A 20,090-nucleotide genomic window follows, 5' to 3' on the forward strand; every position below is an offset into this window, starting at 1 on the left:
ATGATGCTCAATTGGTACTAATGGGCCCAAAGTGTGCCAAGAAAGTATCCCCCACACCATTCTACCACCACCAGCAGCCTGAACCGTTGATACAAGATAGAATGGATCCATGCTTTCATGTTGTTGATGCCAAATTCTAATCATGTCACAGAAGAAATCGAGACTCATCGGACCAGGCAACGTTTTTCCAATCTTCTATTGTCCAATTTTGGTGAGCCTGTGCAAATTGTAACCTTAGTAAATACTCTGACCAGCCCGCCTGGCACCAACAACCATGCCACATTCAAAGTCACTTAAATTCCTTTCTTCCCCATTCTGATACTTGGTTTGAACTGCAGCATATTGTCTTGACCATGTCTACGCACCTAAATGCATAGAGTTACTGCCATGTGATTAGCTAATTAAAAATGTGTGTTAACAAGCAGTTGGACAGGTGTAACTAATAAAGTGAGTGCAAAGTCAAATATTACTCAAATATTAGCTTTTAAAATAATTGCTTAAAAATGATTAAATATTGAAGACATACTTTTATAATTAGTTTAATATGATTAATATTAAATTAATAAACCTTTAAGGAAATGAATGTTGACTTAATTTATTTACTGTAATTTATTGGTCACTATACTTCATTTATTTGCATCTCTTGAAGACAGTCACCATCTTTTATTGATGCTTTGGGCCGGACTATTGTTAGATGAGTTCAGAGAAAAGCACCACCTCCATACGGTTCAGATCAATTTCTGTCCACTAGATTTGTGACCTGTTAAAGTGCTGCCGTCTTGTGATTCTATAGGCACACTGCAGAATGAGAGAAGAAGGAGATCCTTAAGATAAAGAAAGATAAAAACACTATGATGGGATTCAGACTTGCATTGTCATGGATTCAGATGAACAGTGTTACGTCAATTATAAACCATAGCAATTGGTAAACAGCGTTGTCAGCCAGATTTAAATGTAATCAATGTTTAATATGATGCTATTGAGTCAATATAATACTATTTATAACACCTTCTCATAAAGAACTGTAAAGAACAGATTGGCTTGGCTTTACTGTTGTTTCCTGCAAATTATTGCATTTGTGTGTCGTTGATGATGACAGATGAGGTCTCTCTCTCTCTCTCTCCCACCCCTCCTTTCTGGAGCTCAGTGTCTCACAGAAGCCTCTAGAAAGAAGATGACTTTTGTAAATGCACAGGCTGAAAAATAGCATCATTCGCTGCTGTTTTCTTCCAGCAGAGGGCTCAGTTTACCACATATCATCTTTGTCTCACTGTCAGCTTGCTAGAAAGGGACTGTAATGCATAATCTATGTGGGTGCTTGGATGAAATATAGATTTTTGGGGTGTAAAAGGCAACATCTTATTGTTTATGGTTTGTTATTGCTCGTGATAGAAGTCTCCTATGCTCAAAACTGCATTTATTTGACCAGAAATGCAGTAAAATAGTAATAATTTCTAATATTGTACATCTGTTTTAGATATAGTTTAAATCATAATTTATTTCAGTGAGAGCAAAAATTAATTTTAAGCACCATTAACTACAGTCTTAAGTGTCACATGATCTTTCAGAAATCCATTCATTTCAATGTAATAATTAATATCAATGTTACAGATTTAATATTGATGCTTTATTTGACTGCTATATACATTATGGTACATCAACTGTCTTGCAATAGTCAATGTGTCATCATTCACATTGTAAAAAGCTTGCTAAATTATTGCACAGTCTCTTATTGTTAAAAAAAATCACAGATGAAATTGGTAACCATTTTAAGGTGAAATGTGTTGGTTTCTGTTATCGTACTGTATGTTAAAGCTCATCATACTAGACACTCTGGAATGCTGCACTCAAAAAATAATGTTTGTTGTTTGTTCAAACATGGAGTTGACTTGTTAACAAAGGTTCGGCAGTGGGACCACGCCTTACTTTGCCTCCTTAACTAATCACATGTACTCCCTAAAACTTATTTAAGGCAGACCAGCCCTCTAGCACTGTTCTTCTCGTTCTCTTGAGCCCACTCTCCGTCCCTCTGTTTACTTGCCTCCCATTTACAATCCGTATAACCCTATCTTCCCTCCTAGGCTGAACCCGGGGGTCCAATCACTCTACAAAAATATTTCGATAGTACGATACTCCCACTCTGAGTCTCTAGGCATCATCATAGGACACCCGATCAACCTACCTACCTGTTCATTGTTTATCCTCTTACTTCCCTTCCCCTTCATCGCACTGTTCCCTTACCATCCCTATCATCCAGAAGAAAAAGTCTAGCTCAAAGTGTGGCTTGGTCCATGCTGGTGAATACTTATTTAAAATCAGCTGAAACAACAAAATTCTTGAGCTGGGACAACTTAATTGTTTTATGTTCAATCTACTTCAATTAGTAACTTAATTCCTTTACAAATCGATTGTGTAGACCCTAGCTTTTTTTGACAGTGTTGATTCTGATTGTTCAGTCACATTCTCAAATAACAACCAGTAAAACTAGCAACACATGCTCATCTGGGACTCACTCTACAAGGACATGCAAGGACATTACACAATTCTAAGGCAGACCAGTTATTATTCGTTACATTTGGAATGACTAAAACAAGCAGTTATTCAGTGACTCTAATGCTTTATTATTTCTTCATCAATTATTTCTCTATTAAAGGCCTGTTTGTCAAGAGTTCCCTGTAAGCTAAGGCAAAGACATATGCTAATCGGCTTTGTTTCCATTTGTTGGACTTATTTGTTTTGTTTAACACACAAAAGGTTAAATGAAGTGCTAACCTCTGAGTTAAATATGTCAAAGACGAAACATTTTACATCGCTGAGCTGTTCGTTTGCATGATAAATTAATTGGGTGTTAGTATAATGCATGTTGCAGTACATGACATATGGGATCAGGGTGGAGGTTTTCTGTGCACTGAAGTGTCTCATTACAATCTGCTGTCTCACCATGAAAACAATCACAAACATGATAGGGCATTTTATACCTAGGAATTTCCAATCAGAGATTTGAAAAGAAAATGGAAGGGCTTATATGGCTGTTACAAATGTTAATGTTCATTAGTGATTTTCTTGCTTGTTATTTAGGAATTTTTATCAGACATTTATGTGTTTATGACTTTGTTTTTGCAAGGCATTCATTATTATTCATTAGCTAGTGATCTTTTAAATTGATTAAAAGTAACAGTAAAGATATTTTAAATATTTACATACAAAATAGTTCCATTAAAATGCTGTGGCTTCAACTTTAAACATTAATAATATAGTGTTTCTTGAACCAGTTAGGGCTGCACAATATGTAGCTTCAGCATCGATATATCACAATGTGCACATCTGCATTAGTCACATCACAGAATGTGCAACGTTTATTTATTTTCTTTTTAGCTTAGTCCCTTTATTAAGTTGGGGTCACCACAGCAGAATGAACTGCCAACTTTGTGCAACGTTTATATGTTATGATTTTAATTGACTACCACCGATCAGAACACTTGAAATTTATTGAATCTGAATACTGAATGGACAGTTCGCTTAAAGATTACAATTTCGACATTTATTTACACATTCATTTTATTTTGGCTTAGTCTCTTTATTAATCAGGGGATGCCAAAGCGGAATGAACCGCCAACTTATCCAGCACTTATCCACAGTGGATGCCCTGCCAGCAACAACCCAGTACTGGGAAAGACATTTTTTCATTCTCATGTAATTCCAAACCAGTATGAATCTCTTTCTTACGTAAAACACAAAAGGAGATGTTTAGCAGTATGTCCAGGCTGCTTGTTTACACGATGAATTGGAATAGTGATCAGGCACAGTAAAACTCCAAAAAGTAGGGAAAAAATAGATGTCTTTTATTTATTTATTTATTGAGGCACTGTGGCGCAGTGGGTAGCATAATTGCCTCAAAGCAAAAAGGTTGCTGAGTTTGCATGTTTCCTCTGGGTGCTCCGGTTTCCCCCACAAGTCCAAAGGCATGCTCTAGGTGAATTAGGTAGTCTAAATTGTTTGTAGTGTATGAGTGTGAATGGGATTGTATGGGTGTTTCCCAGTGATGGGTTGCAGCTGGAAGGGCAACCGCTGCGTAAAACATATGCTGGATAAGTTGGCGATTAATTCCCCAGATTAATAAAGGGACTAAGCTGAAAATACTGAATACTGAATGCTACTCCTCAGAAACCAACAGTTTTCATTTTTAATTGCTCTTTTGTAATATTTATCTATGATAATATTTTGTTTATTGTATTTAATGCATGATTCAATCCCCTACAGAATCATCATAATTGTTCCATTTTCATGCATTCTTACCAAATAGAGCTATTTAAGCCATCTGGTGAAATTAAATTCATATCGCAATAAATATTGCAAAAAATCTAAATATCGCAATATTAGAGTTTTCCAATATTTGCAGCCCTAATTACAATGATTTCTAAAATATCATGTGACACTGAAGGCTGTAGTATGATGCTGAAAGCTTTGTCATCAAAAGGAATAAATTAGGATGATGTTGTATGTTTTTCCTTTTTTAATTGATTTTTATGTATAGATTTGGTATCGACAACCACATAACAGATTAGCCTGGTCCTCTTGAAAAGGTCAGTTTCACTTTAATGTGGCCAGTCCATCTTTGGCTACTGGACAGGACTGTGAGCTCATCTTGTTTCCTTTAAGTGAGAATGCTGAGTCATTCTCCATACCTCATGAAGCTTGCCCCATGATGTCTCTTTCCTCTCTCTCTCTCTCTCTCTCTCTCTCTCTCTCTCTCTCTCTCTCTCTCACACACACACACACACACACACACACACACACACACACACACACACACACACACACACACACAGTTATAGCAGTCCAGAGTGAAATTCATCAGACATGATACATCAAGTACGAAATGAGCCTTTGCACTGAATGAGCAAAATAACTGTGCAGCAATGGTTACCACCAGATTTGGACCTCCTCAAGAGGATTAGATAGGATTAGTGTCCCATCAAAAAGGAGGAGGATGAGAAAGGAAGAGGAAAACAAAAATGTCATCCTCCCACTTTAGTGTCCGTCTGCAGGGTCTTAAAAGGACAGTTCACTCAAAGATTACGATTTATTTACTCTCATGTAATTCCAAACCAGCATTTCTTATGTAACACACAAGAAGAGATGTTTGGCGGTATGTTCAGGCTTTTCACACGTAATAAAAGGGAATAGTGATCAGGCACAGTAAAGCTCCAAGATTAAATGAAAAAGGTTTTTTGTTTTTTTTAAGCGCTCTATTTTTTTGTTTTTTTTAAGGTTCTTAATTTAGTTTTGGAGCTCTCCTACCATATGTTCACATCCATCCAAAGTAAAAAAAAAAATTTTTTATTATAATGTATGTTCAGCATCACTCCTTTTCTCCCTGGGTCTGAAACAGGTTGTTAAGGATGATGGTCTCTCTCTAAACATATTCTAGAGAGACCATTCCAAGAGTCTGCTGTGCTCTGTCTAATCACTTACAGTGTGTGTTTCAACTCTGGAGAATTCTTCACCTTTACATTACATTTGCTCTTATTCATTTAGCTGACCCTTTTATTCAAAACTTTAAATTACTAGAGAGCAGCGATGTAAATGTCATGATAAGTTAGTTTAGCAGTGTTTATACATATATACATAAATACAAATATATATACAGTTGATGCCAGAATTATTAGACCCCTTTGATTTTTTTTCTTTTTTAATTATTTCCTAAATGATGTTTAACAGAGCAAGGACATTTTCACAGTATGTCTGATAATGTTTTTTTCTTCTGGAGAAAGTCTTATTTGTTTTATTTCAGCTAGAATAAAAGCAGTTTTTAATAATAAAAAAAAACTATTTACAGACAAAATTATTCGCCCCTTTAAGCTATATTTGTAGTCTACAAAACAAACCATCGTTATACAATAACTTGCCTAATTACCCTAACCTGCCTAATTAACCTAATTAAGCCTTTAAATGTCACTTTAAGCTGTATAGAAGTGTCTTAAAAATATCTAGTCAAATATTATTTAGTGTCATCATGGCAAAGATAAAATAAATCAGTTATTAGAAATTAGTTATTAAAACTATTATGATTAGAAATGTGTTGAAAAAAATCTTCTCTCCGTTAAACAGAAACTGGGGAAAAAAACAAACAGGTGGACTAATAATTCAGGGGGGGCTAATAATTCTGACTTCAACTGTATGTACATACACACACACGCACACACATTTTCATTTGTACATAAAAAGGAAACAGTTTGTCACCTGCAGGTGGTTTATTAAGCCCACATACTTAAACACACTCAAAATTGTACAATAATTTCTCAAATAAGTGTCTGGTGCGTACGGAGAGGAAACAAGTGTCCTACTGTGAAATGAACAGTATTATTAGTGTCAGTTTTATCATATCAGTTCAATCTAAGGCTTCATCATTTGGAACTGCAGGCAATTGGACCTGAAGACTGCATGTCATCTACAACATAGGCTTATTCTGAAAGCGTAGCGCTATATTCATTTCTGGAGATTGCAAATTATGTAGCCTGAAGGACGTATGGCTGCATTTCATCTTTAAAATGAATAATACGGGGTGGTATGATGTCGTTCCTTTTTGCGCTAGCAGTTGACCGCTTACTGACTTGAGAGCAGGTAAGTCAAAAACAGAAGTCAAAAAATAAAATAAACAAGTAAATAACTGGGTAAGAATGTGGTAAAATCTGAAAACGTGGTAAAAACCAAGCAAGTGCTTTTTCTGGATTGCTTTTTAAAACTGTTGGTTGGGTTTAGGGAAATGGGTGGGCGGGTCGATCAGTGCTTTTGAAAACACTATTGGTTGGGTTTAGGAAAGGAGGAGGGTGGGTCAGTCGATCAGTCAGTCATTTAGTCAGTCGACAGCAGCCTCTGATGCATTTACGCAAAAAAAGCAGGTGAGATGGCACTTTAAGGTCTCAAAAAGCATACATAGTGGCATACACAGTGGTGGATTCGCGAAAACAAAAACTGCAAAAAGCGTAGCTCCTGGGAAATATTTGGTGCTCTGCAGAAATGTATATAGCAGTACGTTTTCAGAATGAGCCTGGCTTGGTCTCTCTGTATGTTAACAGCATGATCCTAAAGTCTTATAAATGCTGTGTTTGAGGGTCAAAGTAAACATTATTTTTGTGTAGTCAGTGTAAAGCACTGGCATTGTGCAAATTTAATAAAAAATCAAAAAATCTGTACTTTTTATTGTAGACAAGACTTACTTACCATGAAATTTGATCTTTGAAATTTTGCAGACTGCTATATTACATTTGCATTGGGGCAAAAATGTACCTTTTTCAATTTTAATTCACATGATATCATACATACTAATCATTTTTACATGCATGTTTTACATCAGAGGACATGTTTTTTTTTAGTAGTGACCTGCAATTAGATTTAAACATGTATTCCATATCTGCAAAATGTTCATTTTTAAAATGAAATATTAATATCTAAATAAAATAACAAAGTCAAAATTTATGAATAAAAATCTAATAGAGTCACCAACTGGTCACAATACCCACTCCCAATCTAAATGTCGGGGGAAAAAAACATTAAATAAGGCTATTTTATAGGTTTTAATAATGATGCTTTGCAACTTTTTTTAATGTCCGCCATCAACAAATGCAGTTCGTCAGTTCCTCCAGCAGTAGGCAGCACTATCACCACATCCCCCAGTCCTGCTCTCCTCCATCCCTGCCTCCCCCTCCCCTCTCTTTCTCCTCCTCCTCCTCCTCCTGTGGGTCATTCATGCACTGGTGTGAACCGGTGAGCGAGAGAGAAAGAGAGAGAGAGGGAACGCCGACAGATACAGAGTGAGCAGCGGAGAGGCTGTAGAAGTAGAATTAGCAGAAAGCGATTCTCAGTCCTTTTCCTCGCCCAGCCTAGTATGCAGGCCAGCACCATGGCAGCCGCAGACTCAACCAAGATGGAAGGTTTCTGGAGCAGCTGGAAGTGCCAGGGTAATGTGAGTGTGTGTGTGGAGGAAGAAGGGGTCCAATGGATGCAAGAACAGGCTGAATGAATAGGATGCAAAAGCATGTCTTTATAGAAAGGGATTGATTTATTGGGGCTGCTAATTTTATTTTAGGTTGCATGTGCGAAGATGCTCGAGCACACGTCTCCTGCTTTTTCTGCATTGAGGCCGACATCATTAGCTTATGAACAGCAGACTTTAGGGGGGGGGGTCGAGACGGCTGGACACGCCCTTTTTTTCCCCCTTCTTGTTGTGCGTAGGGGTTTATCCTATATTCATAGACTCTTGGATTAGAATCAAATGGCAATGGTGTCCATGAGTGCCTCATTTTTAGGTCAGATGTTCATTTGGATGTGAATAGCTTCATAATGAGATAGTAAATGCTGTGTGATTTTCTTTGCTTATGTTGATCGTAAAGGCCTTCAGGTTGCATTGGGAGCAGAAAGCGAAAGAAAGAAAAGAAGAAAGGGTGTGGCTACCTGAATGGAGAATCAGCTCGTGGTGGAATTCTGCATGAAATGTCCTCTTTTTATCCTGGAAATGGTTTATTCTGTGATTAGTGAGCTTTTGGTGTCATCCGCTAGAAGACAACTATCCGTTCCTTTAATCAATCCAATGCCTAGAGACTATCACATCTGAGGGCTCGAACGGGAGGAAGAAACTAGAACAATTTAAGAGGGAGGGATTCTGGTTGTGGCTATTTATATATTGAGCATTTTGAATCTGTGACAGTTTAAGGGTTTATAAACACAAATCCTTTTTTTAAATAGATTTTTCATGAAGTGTATTAAGTTATTAATTTGCATTCAGTATTTGTTCCTGTTACTTAATTTAGTTTTTTAAACTATTTAGTTTTTTAAACTTTGCACTCTCCATGACATATGTGCAAAGTTTGGTGCAAAATCAGAAAGTAAAAATTATATATATATATATATATATATATATATATATATATATATATATATATATATATATATATATATATTAGAGTAAAATTAGTGCGTAATTTAAATTTTAAAACTGGTTAAAAATTTCAACGTTACGTTATGAATTTTGAATTTAATTCCAAATCTGAAGCTTATCTATACAATAATGGTTTTAAAGTTTAGTAGCCCAAATTTATGTGCAAGGGAAAAATTTAAATAACATTTTCAAAAATAGCAAAAATCTAAATAAACAAAACATATATACAATTTTGTTAAAATGATGTAGTTTGTATTTTTTTGGCAATATTTAGCTTAAATTTAATTGTATTATCTTTCCACTTCTTTAGATGTTATGTGACTAAAATATTATTTTAATAAATATATCTGCTTAATAAATCTGTTTTGTTCAACTACACCAATATATATTACCCACATTTACTGAGAAATGGATCAAAATATTTATTTTCAAAATGGGGTGTATACTCAGTTATGCTAAGCACTGAATATTGCATCATTTAGTTAATTATTTTCACTATAGTACATCCCAGAATTATGGTTTGGCCTTTTTGGAATAATAATTCAGTGTCTCTTTTGGTAAAGAAATAGCTTTTTGCTACAATGCTCTGTTGGCTTTATAAAAAAAAGCCATCATGAAAATTAAAACGGAAATAAAGATGACAAAAGCAAACCTCTTTCTTTTTAATAGCACAAAAACAAGGTAGGTTGTAATGTTGCACTGTGGGTTGTGTATTCTGTTGCTATCTCTTTCTATAGTCATGCCTGTTGGCTTTGAATTGCTAATATCTGTGTCCTCTATAGGTATTGATTCAATGCTATAAAGTCAAACCGCAGCAAAGGTGCTGGCTTCTCTTTAGTCAGCAGTTTCTGTTTCTCCTCTCAGTCAAGAATGCGGTTTAGTCGAAACTGTGACATGAGTTGCCACTTTGGCTGTTAATGTCTTGACGGTCAATTGGTACTAGTCCAACATGATCTCTGCCAGATCTTCCATTAACAGCAAGTCATAAAATAGATGTGATTATTTCTCAGTGACAAATATGTTAATGAATTATATCACCATTTCCACAAGTGGAAACTCTGCAAATTGGATAAGATTGGAATGATCTAACTTACAACCCAACGTGCTGTTTTTCTGTTGAGAAAATTACAACCTTATATATGTAATATAATCTTGAAATATTACATCTAGAAAGCTATGGTAAAATATATCTAGTGATTTTTTAATAGAGGATATAAAAGACATTATTTAGCAAAACCCAGTGTTATATGATTTTCCAGATCCTGCATCTGTGTCATCTATTAGTTTGTGGTCAGGGCCGGATGTTGCAGGAAATTCTATTTTGCAGCCAGTTTTATTAGATGTCACTACATCGACAGAGTAATGTAGGTCGAAGGTCTATTTTGGAGTTGTCATCCCCTTTTAACCCAATTTTTCACAAGGCGCATCAGATTGTGGTTCTTAAATTTGTGAGAGATGGTTATTATTGATTCTTCAGTGTTTAGAGGCGGTCATTGCTGTAGGGGTGAATATCTACACCAGAAAGACTGTCATGGCAGATGTCAAGATATGGTGCTTTGTATCTGTGCTTAAAGTGGAAGTGAAGCGGTCAATCAAATTTATATGATTTCCACTTAGTAAAAATATATAAAACAAACATGATTCATGTAACCTTTTTGAAGAAAATGTCATGTTTTAATATAACTTTAGATCTCAGGTACCGCCATCTTAAAATATCGCTGTGTCTGATGTCATGGGGTTGGTTCTGTTCGCTGATGTGAACAGATACAGTAGAATTAATGGACTGACTGTGGAGACTGGAAAGCCTAATTTAACCCAACGTGTGACATTGTGGATATACAACATGGAGCTGGTGCAAGCCAAGAATCTTTGGTTTCAATTTAATTCTTTTGAAAAAATGGGATGACAATGGTGTTTTATTTGAAAATGTGCATAAGTTACTTTTGCTACTCTCAGGTACAGTAGCTACTGAAAAATCAACCATCATTCACATTTATGTTTAACTTTTATATCAGCATTTTTCTTCATCTAATGGAAGTAATGAGAAATGAACGTAGACCCTTAGAAAGGTCCAACATCCATATTTAGTCAGCTTCAAAGCAATCAACATAACCCCTGCTCTTTACAAGAGGAATGAACCATGGAAAAAATAACAGCAAATAAACTGAAGAATAACTGAAAACTGAAAGATTTGAGCCCACTTTACCTTAATTTCTCTATAGCTTAACAAAAGAGATTTACTTTTAGATTTACATCTTAGATGACCTTTGGGTGTTTACTCATAGGTCAGTGTACATCATGCATAGTCAAATACACTGCCTTATTTATATCATGTACTGGATAGCGCACAAATACAAGTGCTTGACACATGAATACTAATTAGCTTTAGTGGTCATTCTATACAAAAAGTAAACAATATTGACTTACATGAACTAAAAATGAACCACAACATTTATTTATCACAGAGTATTGTAATACATTTACTGAAGTCCATATACAGTTGAAGTTAGAATTATTAGCCCTGCTTTGATTTTTTTTATATATATATTTATCAAATTATGTTTAACAAAGCAGGGAAATTATTACAGTATGTCTGATAATATTTTTACCTCTGAACAAACCATCGTTATACAATAGCTTGCCAAATTTCCCTAACCTGCCTAGTTAACTTAATTAACCTAGTTAACCTAGATAGTGTCTTGAAAAATATCTAGTAAAATATTATTTACTGTCATCATGGCCAAGATAAAATAAATCAGTTATTAGAAATGAGTTATTAAAACTATTATTTTTAGAAATGTGTTGAAGAAATCTTCTCTTTGTTAAAAAGAAATGGGGAAATAAATAAACAGGGAGCTAATAATTCTGACTTCAACTGTATGTGATTGTTAGCATTAGTAAATGCACTGTCAGTTAATAGGAACTTACAATGAACAACTTTATATTCATTTACTAACATTAACAAAGATTAATAAATACTAAATTCAATGATTTGTTCATGATTTTAAATTTAATAAGTAACAGAACTTGTTGCTGTAAGTCTTACGGAGTCTGTTTTTTTCCTTTCCAAAAGTTCTAAAATTTCCAAAAGAATTTATTGAAGTGCTAAACGATTTTGTGAAAGACAAAACTGTATTTGTACTCATTTAAAACAGTTACAGACATCTTTTAATCTATTCACACACAAGCTTATCAACTTGTCATCTCTCTTTCAGCATCTCTTATTGTTTGCTGTCTTTAGTAGTAGTTGCTGTTATAGGTCCATGTACACCATTACTTTTCACCCAAGTAGTGTAAAAACAGTTCATAATAATTCTAACTAAAAATAAGTCACTGTGCGCATACAGTAGTCTACTGCCTACTGATGACAAAATCGGTGCCGCATGCGCTGTATACATAGTATACTTTGGGCTTAAAGGGTTAGTTCCCCCAAAAATTTTAATTATCCCATGATTTACTCACCCTTGAGGCATCCTAGGATTATATGACTTTCTTTGTTCAGTTGAATTCATATTTATGTCAATTGATATTTATTTCGATAGCTCTTTTATGTAGATTGTGTCAAACCAGTTTAACATATTTCAGTGAATTGAAACTGCTTCAATCCAGTTTTCACAGTTAAAGTTCAGTTGATTCCAGTCCAAGTAATTTAGAAAATTATTTTGGGCTTTTCCAGCTCTACAAAGGCAAAGGGCAGCTGTCCAAAAGAAATCCAATAAAACACATCTATTCATGAAATATTAATAAAAAAAAAATTCATATAGTTCTGAGGGTTAAATAAAGGTCAATGAAAATATTCATGTTTAAAATCATTTTGTATAATGTCCGGGAAGCGGTGGTTATCGTCGTCTTCTCCTTCTTTTGCGATGTAGACAAAACTATTATTATTTTAATATCTTGGGTGTGAAACATATATGCAGTTGAAATAAATGTGGAAACACAGTGAAAAGTCAGGACATGTTCATTTCAAAAATGTAAATTCCATGATCATTTATTTATTCTCCATTTGTTTCAGACCAGTTTCAGTTTCTTTTTTTTCTGTTAAACACAAAAGAAGACTTTTTAAAGAATGTAGAAAATGTTTTGACTCCCATGGTATTCCTTTTGTTTCTTGAGTTAAATAAGGATTAGTTGTGAGACCTGGGATTCTGCCTTGATTAGATTTAGATCAGTTTTCTGCTCAAACGTAAATTTAGATTTTTTGTCCATCCTGATTTCACAAGAAAACGTAAGTATTTCACGTTTTGTCTAGGGGGGAGGGGGGTTTCTTCCAGACCAAGTTAGTTGTAGAAAGGAAATAAGGATATATATAGTGACTTGGGATCCTTTAATTGAAGGATCATGATGAGTGAATGTGGGCCAGCTCGGTCAATCGCGAGCACATGCTCCTCTCACAATTAAGCTGTGGTCACATTAGAGTTTGAGCATGCGAAATTCTTACGTGCGACGCTGCAAAAAGGGGCAGGATTAAACAAGCTTATTAGAAATTTTTAAAAGTGAGCAATTGCTTCATGTTTTAAATTTCTGACCAGAGATGTCATGTTTTGATCCTCGATTCTTCTCACGCAGTCAAGTGATGGGATTTCGCAGGTCAGAGTTCACCAAGCTTGAACTTTGCACCGCAGCAACCTGCGAAACTTGATGCATGACCCGGTGTTTCCGGTCTGACGCATTCACGTGTGTATGAATGGAAGTCTATGGGAGGAAAACCCCAGTGTGACCGCAGCTTTAAGCTGCAGTCACAATTGAGTTTGTTAATGCGAAATTCTGTTGTGCAGCGCTGTGAAAAGGGGCGGGAAAAAACAAGATTATTAGGGATTAAAAAAGCGAGCGATTGCTGTATGTTTTAAATTTCTGTCCAGAAAGGTCATGTTTTGATCCTCGATTGGTCTCACGCAGTCAAGTGATGCGATTTTGGAGGTCAGAGTTCACCAAGCTTGAACTTTGCACCGCAGCAACCTGCGAAACTTAACACATGACCCTGCGCTTCCGGTCTGACGCATTCGCGTGCATATGAATGGAAGTCTATAGGAAAAGCCCAGTGTGACCGTAGCTTGTTTAAATTTAAACTTCACTTAGTGGCTAATTCATATGATTTTAAAAAGAAGGCATGGCACCCAACTCTGCCCCTAAACCAAACCCTTATTAGGGGATGAGCAAATCTTTCTAAATTGTACGCATGGGATAAGAGTTAGCCACTAAATCAAAAAGTGATGAATTGCAGTGAGACTGTTGGATTTGTTACATATTTCTCATAAAGTTCCCGTTCTTTTTCCCCAGCCTTTTTTGGGCTCTGCAGATATATATCCTTTTAATGGCCAACTAATAATACTAATAATAAAGTAATAATAAAATAAAAATACATTTTTAATAAAATAAAATAAATATAAAACTATAACATTATTTTTATTTTTTCCAGTAAAAAATAATTATATTTTAAAACATATAGTGTGTATCTGCCATAAAAGTCAGTGGCTTCAAAATTCTTCAAAATATTTTCTTTAGTGTTCAACCAAAAAAGAAACTCAAACAGGCTTTTAACCACCTGAGGGTGAATAAATAGCGAGTAAAAGAACATTTTTGGGTGAATTACCCCTTTTAATACTGCAGACAATTTACGTTTCAGAAGGAGCTCAAGAGCGCCCCCCTTATTCCCTCGAATGCACTTTCTGATGCAGGCTCTTCTACCTAATAATCAATGCAGCATTACATAAGCAAAGTGGATTCAGAGTAGAACCGCAAGGGCTCAAAACACCATTTAGGACAGAATCGTAAACAGCAGGGCTTTAAAAAGCATATCATGTAATACATACAGTACAATCTCCAAGTTTGTCCACATTTTACCTCAAGTCTAACCAGTATTAGAGTTAAAGGATACATTTATGCCCTATAGACTTATGGTGTCCCATATAGAGCAGAGGAGTGATTAAACACAGCCATTAATTACTGCTAACTTTTGAATCTCTTTTCATCTCATTGTTGTTATCCATAATGTTTCCTTCACTGTTTTACAAGGGCCAGGCGGTGGTTATCTTTTATATTCATCTTGAGGCTGTTTGGGATGTCATAGCATGTGACGCGTCTTTAAAAGAGCTTTCATTATTGTCAGCAGAGAAATGTTGTTTGCCTTGTGTCTTTCTGGAGCCCTGTCCCATGCCAAGATTGGTGTCATCCTTGTTAGCGTGTGTAGTGTGTAAGGATATTAGTCACAGGCGGACTGAAATATCTCTTTGTTTTAAGAGTATGATCTGTTGATTTCAAGAAGAGGCTGTGTGTTTACAATGGTGCGTGACCCTAAAATATAGCAGGGTTGCTGTATTTTAATATAGTACATAGAAATAGTCGGTACATATGCACTGCATGTGCTGTATGTTATGTTTTGTAGTTTGGATGGGTCATACAAGGATGACTTGCGAGAATTTGTTTGGAATTAAGTGTGTGTAGGTTTAGTTTGTACACTGTCATACTGAAGTGATATAAACCCAACAAGTCTCTTTTTTTTTTTTTTTCTGACGTTAAAATAGGATCCAAATTCCATTGGTTCTGAGGCTCTCCGCTCTCCGTTGGAGTGCGGTTTTCTCCACCGAATTGATTGACAGGCGCCATGTTTTTATAATAATATATATACACTAGGCATGGGACGATAACCATTTTCAAGGTAAACCGTGGTTTGGAAAAGTCAAGGTTTTAAAACCTCCAAAATTTTCCTGCAATACCATTCCTACGGTATGTGTAAATTTTTTTTGTTTGTTTTTTAGGACAACAGTATCTCCAGCTGAAAATATATACAAAGATGCCATTTTAAATTGTAAAAACAATATATGTTTTTGAAATAAATAAAGACAGCAGAAGTCAATAATTTATTTGAATTATTTAGCCTGACATGTTTACGGTTCCAAAATATTTGAAATGTTTCTTAAAATAAAATATTTTGTGTTCAAAGAGAAAAAAGTTTTTGTGTTTTACCCAGGCATTTAAAAAGAAAATATTTTAGAGCTGGAACCACAATACCGCAAAACCGTGAAATCGTGATATTTTTATCCAAGTTTATCATACCGTCAGAATTTTATACCGGCCCATGCCTAGTATGAATATATACACATAAAATATTTGTTATAAGTCTCTGTGATTTTTATAAGTTTTACAAGTTTAAAATGTTTTTTTATTTTTTTAAACAGAGCATGTTTGTAATAAAGACAGTAAAATCGGTAAATAATTTTAACCGCTTTAATCATCACAGCCACGTGGTGTCAGTAAATGCTAATATGTGTGTGTGTACTGCAAATGACATCATTTCAGAAAGGCTTGTAAAAAATTTCATGTCAGTAGTTTTATGTAATTTTATTTTTCCAGTTAAATACCTGAACATTCTTAAGTTCAATGAATAAACAACGTTGTTTACATTATTTTTTAGTTATTTAATTGCATTTATTTACTACGCTATAGGGCTGCACGGTGGCGCAGTGCAGCATGTTTGCCTCATAACAAGAAGGTTGCTGGTTCGAGCCTTGACTGGGTCAGTTGATGTTTCTTTGTGGAGTTTGCATGTTCTCCACGTGTTCATGTGATTTTCCTCTGGGTGCTCCGGTTTCACCCACAGTCCAAAAACATGTGCTATAGGTGAATTGGGTAAGCTAAATGTATGTGTCCATAGTGTATGTGTGTGTATGAATGTTTTCCAGTGATGAGTCGCAGCTGGAAGGGCATCCGCTACATAAAACATATGCTAGATAAGTTGCTGGTTCTTCCGCTGTGGCGACCCCAGATTAATAAAGGGACTTAGCTGAAAATAAAATGAATGAATACTATGCTGTAAATAATAATAATAATAATAATAATAATAATTATTATTATTATTATAGAATCTCAAACAAAAAAATCCAGATTTGTCTAATAAGGCATCCAAAATAAACTAAAATCATGATATATTTTCAAAATCAGTTTTTTCTTTAAACTATTTTCAGGAAGTCATTCAAAAACAAGAGGATCAAGAGGATGATTTGCATTGCAGTCACACAGCGGCAGCTATATTTAGCCATTCTTCCCCCCCAGGGACCAGACCGTTGTGAGCTATTGTCCTTTAGCTTGATAAAAAGCAAAGGTCCTGCATGAGCGAGGGCCAATGTTCTGTTGTTGTCAGCGGTGGGGTGTTTCTTCGGTGCTTCTTGTGCGTCTGTCATATTAGTGTTTCCTCCTGTTTCCCATCCCCCATCATTTCATCAGCACCTTATTACTCTGTCTGGCAGGCAGGCGGCATCGCTATGGCAACTGCATCACTGCTCACTCCACTGCGCCCATCTCTCCAGTTTCCGTGGTGACCGTGCTCGACTGGCAGCTCCACGCCAACACATTTTTATACCGGGTTCACCGTAATGACCCCATAAACAAGTGCGTGTCCATGCATGTTGGGAAGGAGTGGGAGCAAATGTGCGTTGAGTTCCATCTGAAAATAAATATGATGATTTAATGAGAAATACACTTCACCACCTTGCAATTATTAGGGTTCTGTCTTTATTCTGTTGATGTTGCAGCAAACATAATGGTCTTGTATACATCAAGGTGCTAGACCACTTAAATAATACTTAAACAAATATGATAAAGATTTGTTTTAAAACATGAAATTAGTGTAGAGTGTGTATTGACGTTAGACGTATTAGAATGTCGAGTTTTGGTTTATTTAATATTTTAGGAAAATATATATGTATTGTTGTTAAAGATAAGCATAAAGAGCAATACTAGCTGTTAATATTAATGCTGCCAAAACTAATACCATAGAGCAGATTTTAGGTTAAAAATATTGTGGGTAAATTTACATTTTAATTTAGGAGTTGTGTATTGAACCTTTAAGGCTATATATTGTAAAATTTCAAATGAAAAGACATATTAAGACTTTAAAAAGGAAAGAATATGTTTTCGTTGATAAGTAAATTTAAAATTCACTAACTATATCAAATATATATTTTTTAAATGATTTACATTAAAAATGTTTCATCTATTTTAAACTCTACAATAATTACCAAACAATAAAAATATAAGCTTGTCATAAAATGCATGGAAATCATCACTTTTTTTATAAATGAATGCTGAGATGTTTATGAGCTGTGCCTTTTAAAATGTAGAATAACATAATATTTTGCTCCAATTTTTTAAGGAAGTTTTTTTTGTAAAATAAAAGGTCTCAAAATGTACACAGCCCCTTGTGTTGTAATGTAGTATATATATATATATATATATATATATATATATATATATATATATATATATATATATATATATATATATATACACACACACACACACACACAGTTGTAGTCTGAATTATTAGCCCCTCTGTTTTTTTCCCCGATGGTCAAAACAATGGTTTGTTCTGTAGACTAATAATAAAAAAGTTAGTTTAAAGGGGCTAATAATTTTGTCCTTAAAATGGTGTTTAAAAAATTAGAAACTGCTTTTATTCTAGCCGAAATAAAACACATTTTACACATTTATCAGACATACTGTAAAAATGTCCTTGCTCTGCTAAACATCATTTGATAAATATTTAAAATACCAAAAAAAAATTCAAAGAGGGGCTAATAATTGTGACTTCAACTGTATATATATATATATATATATATATATATATATATATATATATATATATATATATATATATATATATATATAGCTGAAGTCAGACTTATTAGCCCCTCTTTGAATTTTCCAAATGATGGAAAATTGAAAAAATTCAAAGAGGGGCTAATTATATATATATATATATATATATATATATATATATATATATATATATATATATAGCTGAAGTCAGACTTATTAGCCCCTCTTTGAATTTTCCAAATGATGGAAAATTGAAAAAATTCAAAGAGGGGCTAATTATATATATATATATATATATATATATATATATATATATATATATATATATATATATATATGTATATACTTTAAGCTATATATTTTTCTATAGTCAACAGAACAAACCATCGTTATACAATAACTATACCCTAACCTGCCTAGTTAACCTACCTAGTTAACCTAGCTAGTGTCTTGAAAAATATCTAATAAAATATTATTTACTGTCATCATGGCAAAGATAAAATAAATCAGTTATTAGAAATGAGTTATTAAAACTGTTATTTTTAGAAATGTGTTGAAAAAATCTCTCTGTAAACTGAAATTGTGGAAAAAATAAATGGGGCTAATAATTCTGACTTCAAATGTAAATAGTTTTAAAAAAAGTTTAAATAAGAATAAGACTGTGACTAAAACATTTTTGACAAATTGTCAGAGAGAACCTTATAATTTCAAGATGCTGATTTGTTTTTGTGTATAGAAAAGAACAGAATGTTGATCACTGCCTATAATGAGCTGTCAAATTGTAGTAACTATAAATTATTTTTGGCTCATAAACCTTTACATACTGTCCACCAGACCTTCATGACACTAAGAATTCCACTAAGCACAAGGATATTTGAAAGATTATAGTGCTAGTTTAGGAAAAAGACCTAACTTAGTGTAACCTAAATTAATGTTCTAGTTTTTAGGCTCTTTATGGCACTGAGTAGAAAATGATCACAGGGCTCTGTCTAGACCGTGAAGCTCTACTTAGCTCAGATACACACCTGTGATCAGAGCGTGATGATGCTGTGAAGTTGTAATTAAAACCAGATAATTGGGCTTGATTTTTGAGTCTTTTTTGTTCAGATTCTTAGATTGGGTGGAAAACAATGACCAGAGGGAAAATCTTTGGGGGGTGATTGTGTCAAAACAGCATTGAAAACAGAAACCTATGTGCTTGTTTATGTTAATTACAAAAAAATAACAATAAATAAAAAATAGCCAATTTACCTGAACTCAGGTCATCCAAGATGTTCAGCGAGTGACTTTTCTCTTCAGTAGAACATTGAAGATTAGTTTTAGCTGAAACTGTTGTCCTTTGGTAATTCATAAAATGCACCTCAATGCCACTTTGGCAGTAAAAAACTACAGTTTACTATAAATATAGGCATAATAAAATTAATAATTTGGCTCCTAATGACACATTGATTCATAAACAACTGATGCAGGAAAATTTTAAGTGGACTAAAGTATGGTTTACAACTGCTAGAACCAAAACATAATAAACCACTAAAATGTGGGTAAATTAGTTTTC

General features: G+C 34.4%; 1 protein-coding gene across 4 annotated transcripts in view; it reads left to right on the forward strand.

Annotated features, from left to right (window-relative positions):
* rtn1b (reticulon 1b) overlaps positions 1 to 20,090 on the forward strand; it is a 58,161-nt gene that overhangs the window by 26,552 nt on the left and 11,519 nt on the right. The window contains 1 exon segment of one of the 4 annotated variants that reach the window (NM_001029948.2): positions 7,740 to 7,961. Coding sequence (NP_001025119.1) covers positions 7,889 to 7,961 — 73 coding nt within the window. The 5' untranslated portion in view covers positions 7,740 to 7,888. 4 annotated transcript variants of the gene reach the window in all.

Source organism: Danio rerio, chromosome 20 (assembly GCF_049306965.1).
Source record: "Danio rerio strain Tuebingen ecotype United States chromosome 20, GRCz12tu, whole genome shotgun sequence".
Lineage (NCBI taxonomy): Eukaryota > Metazoa > Chordata > Actinopteri > Cypriniformes > Danionidae > Danio > Danio rerio.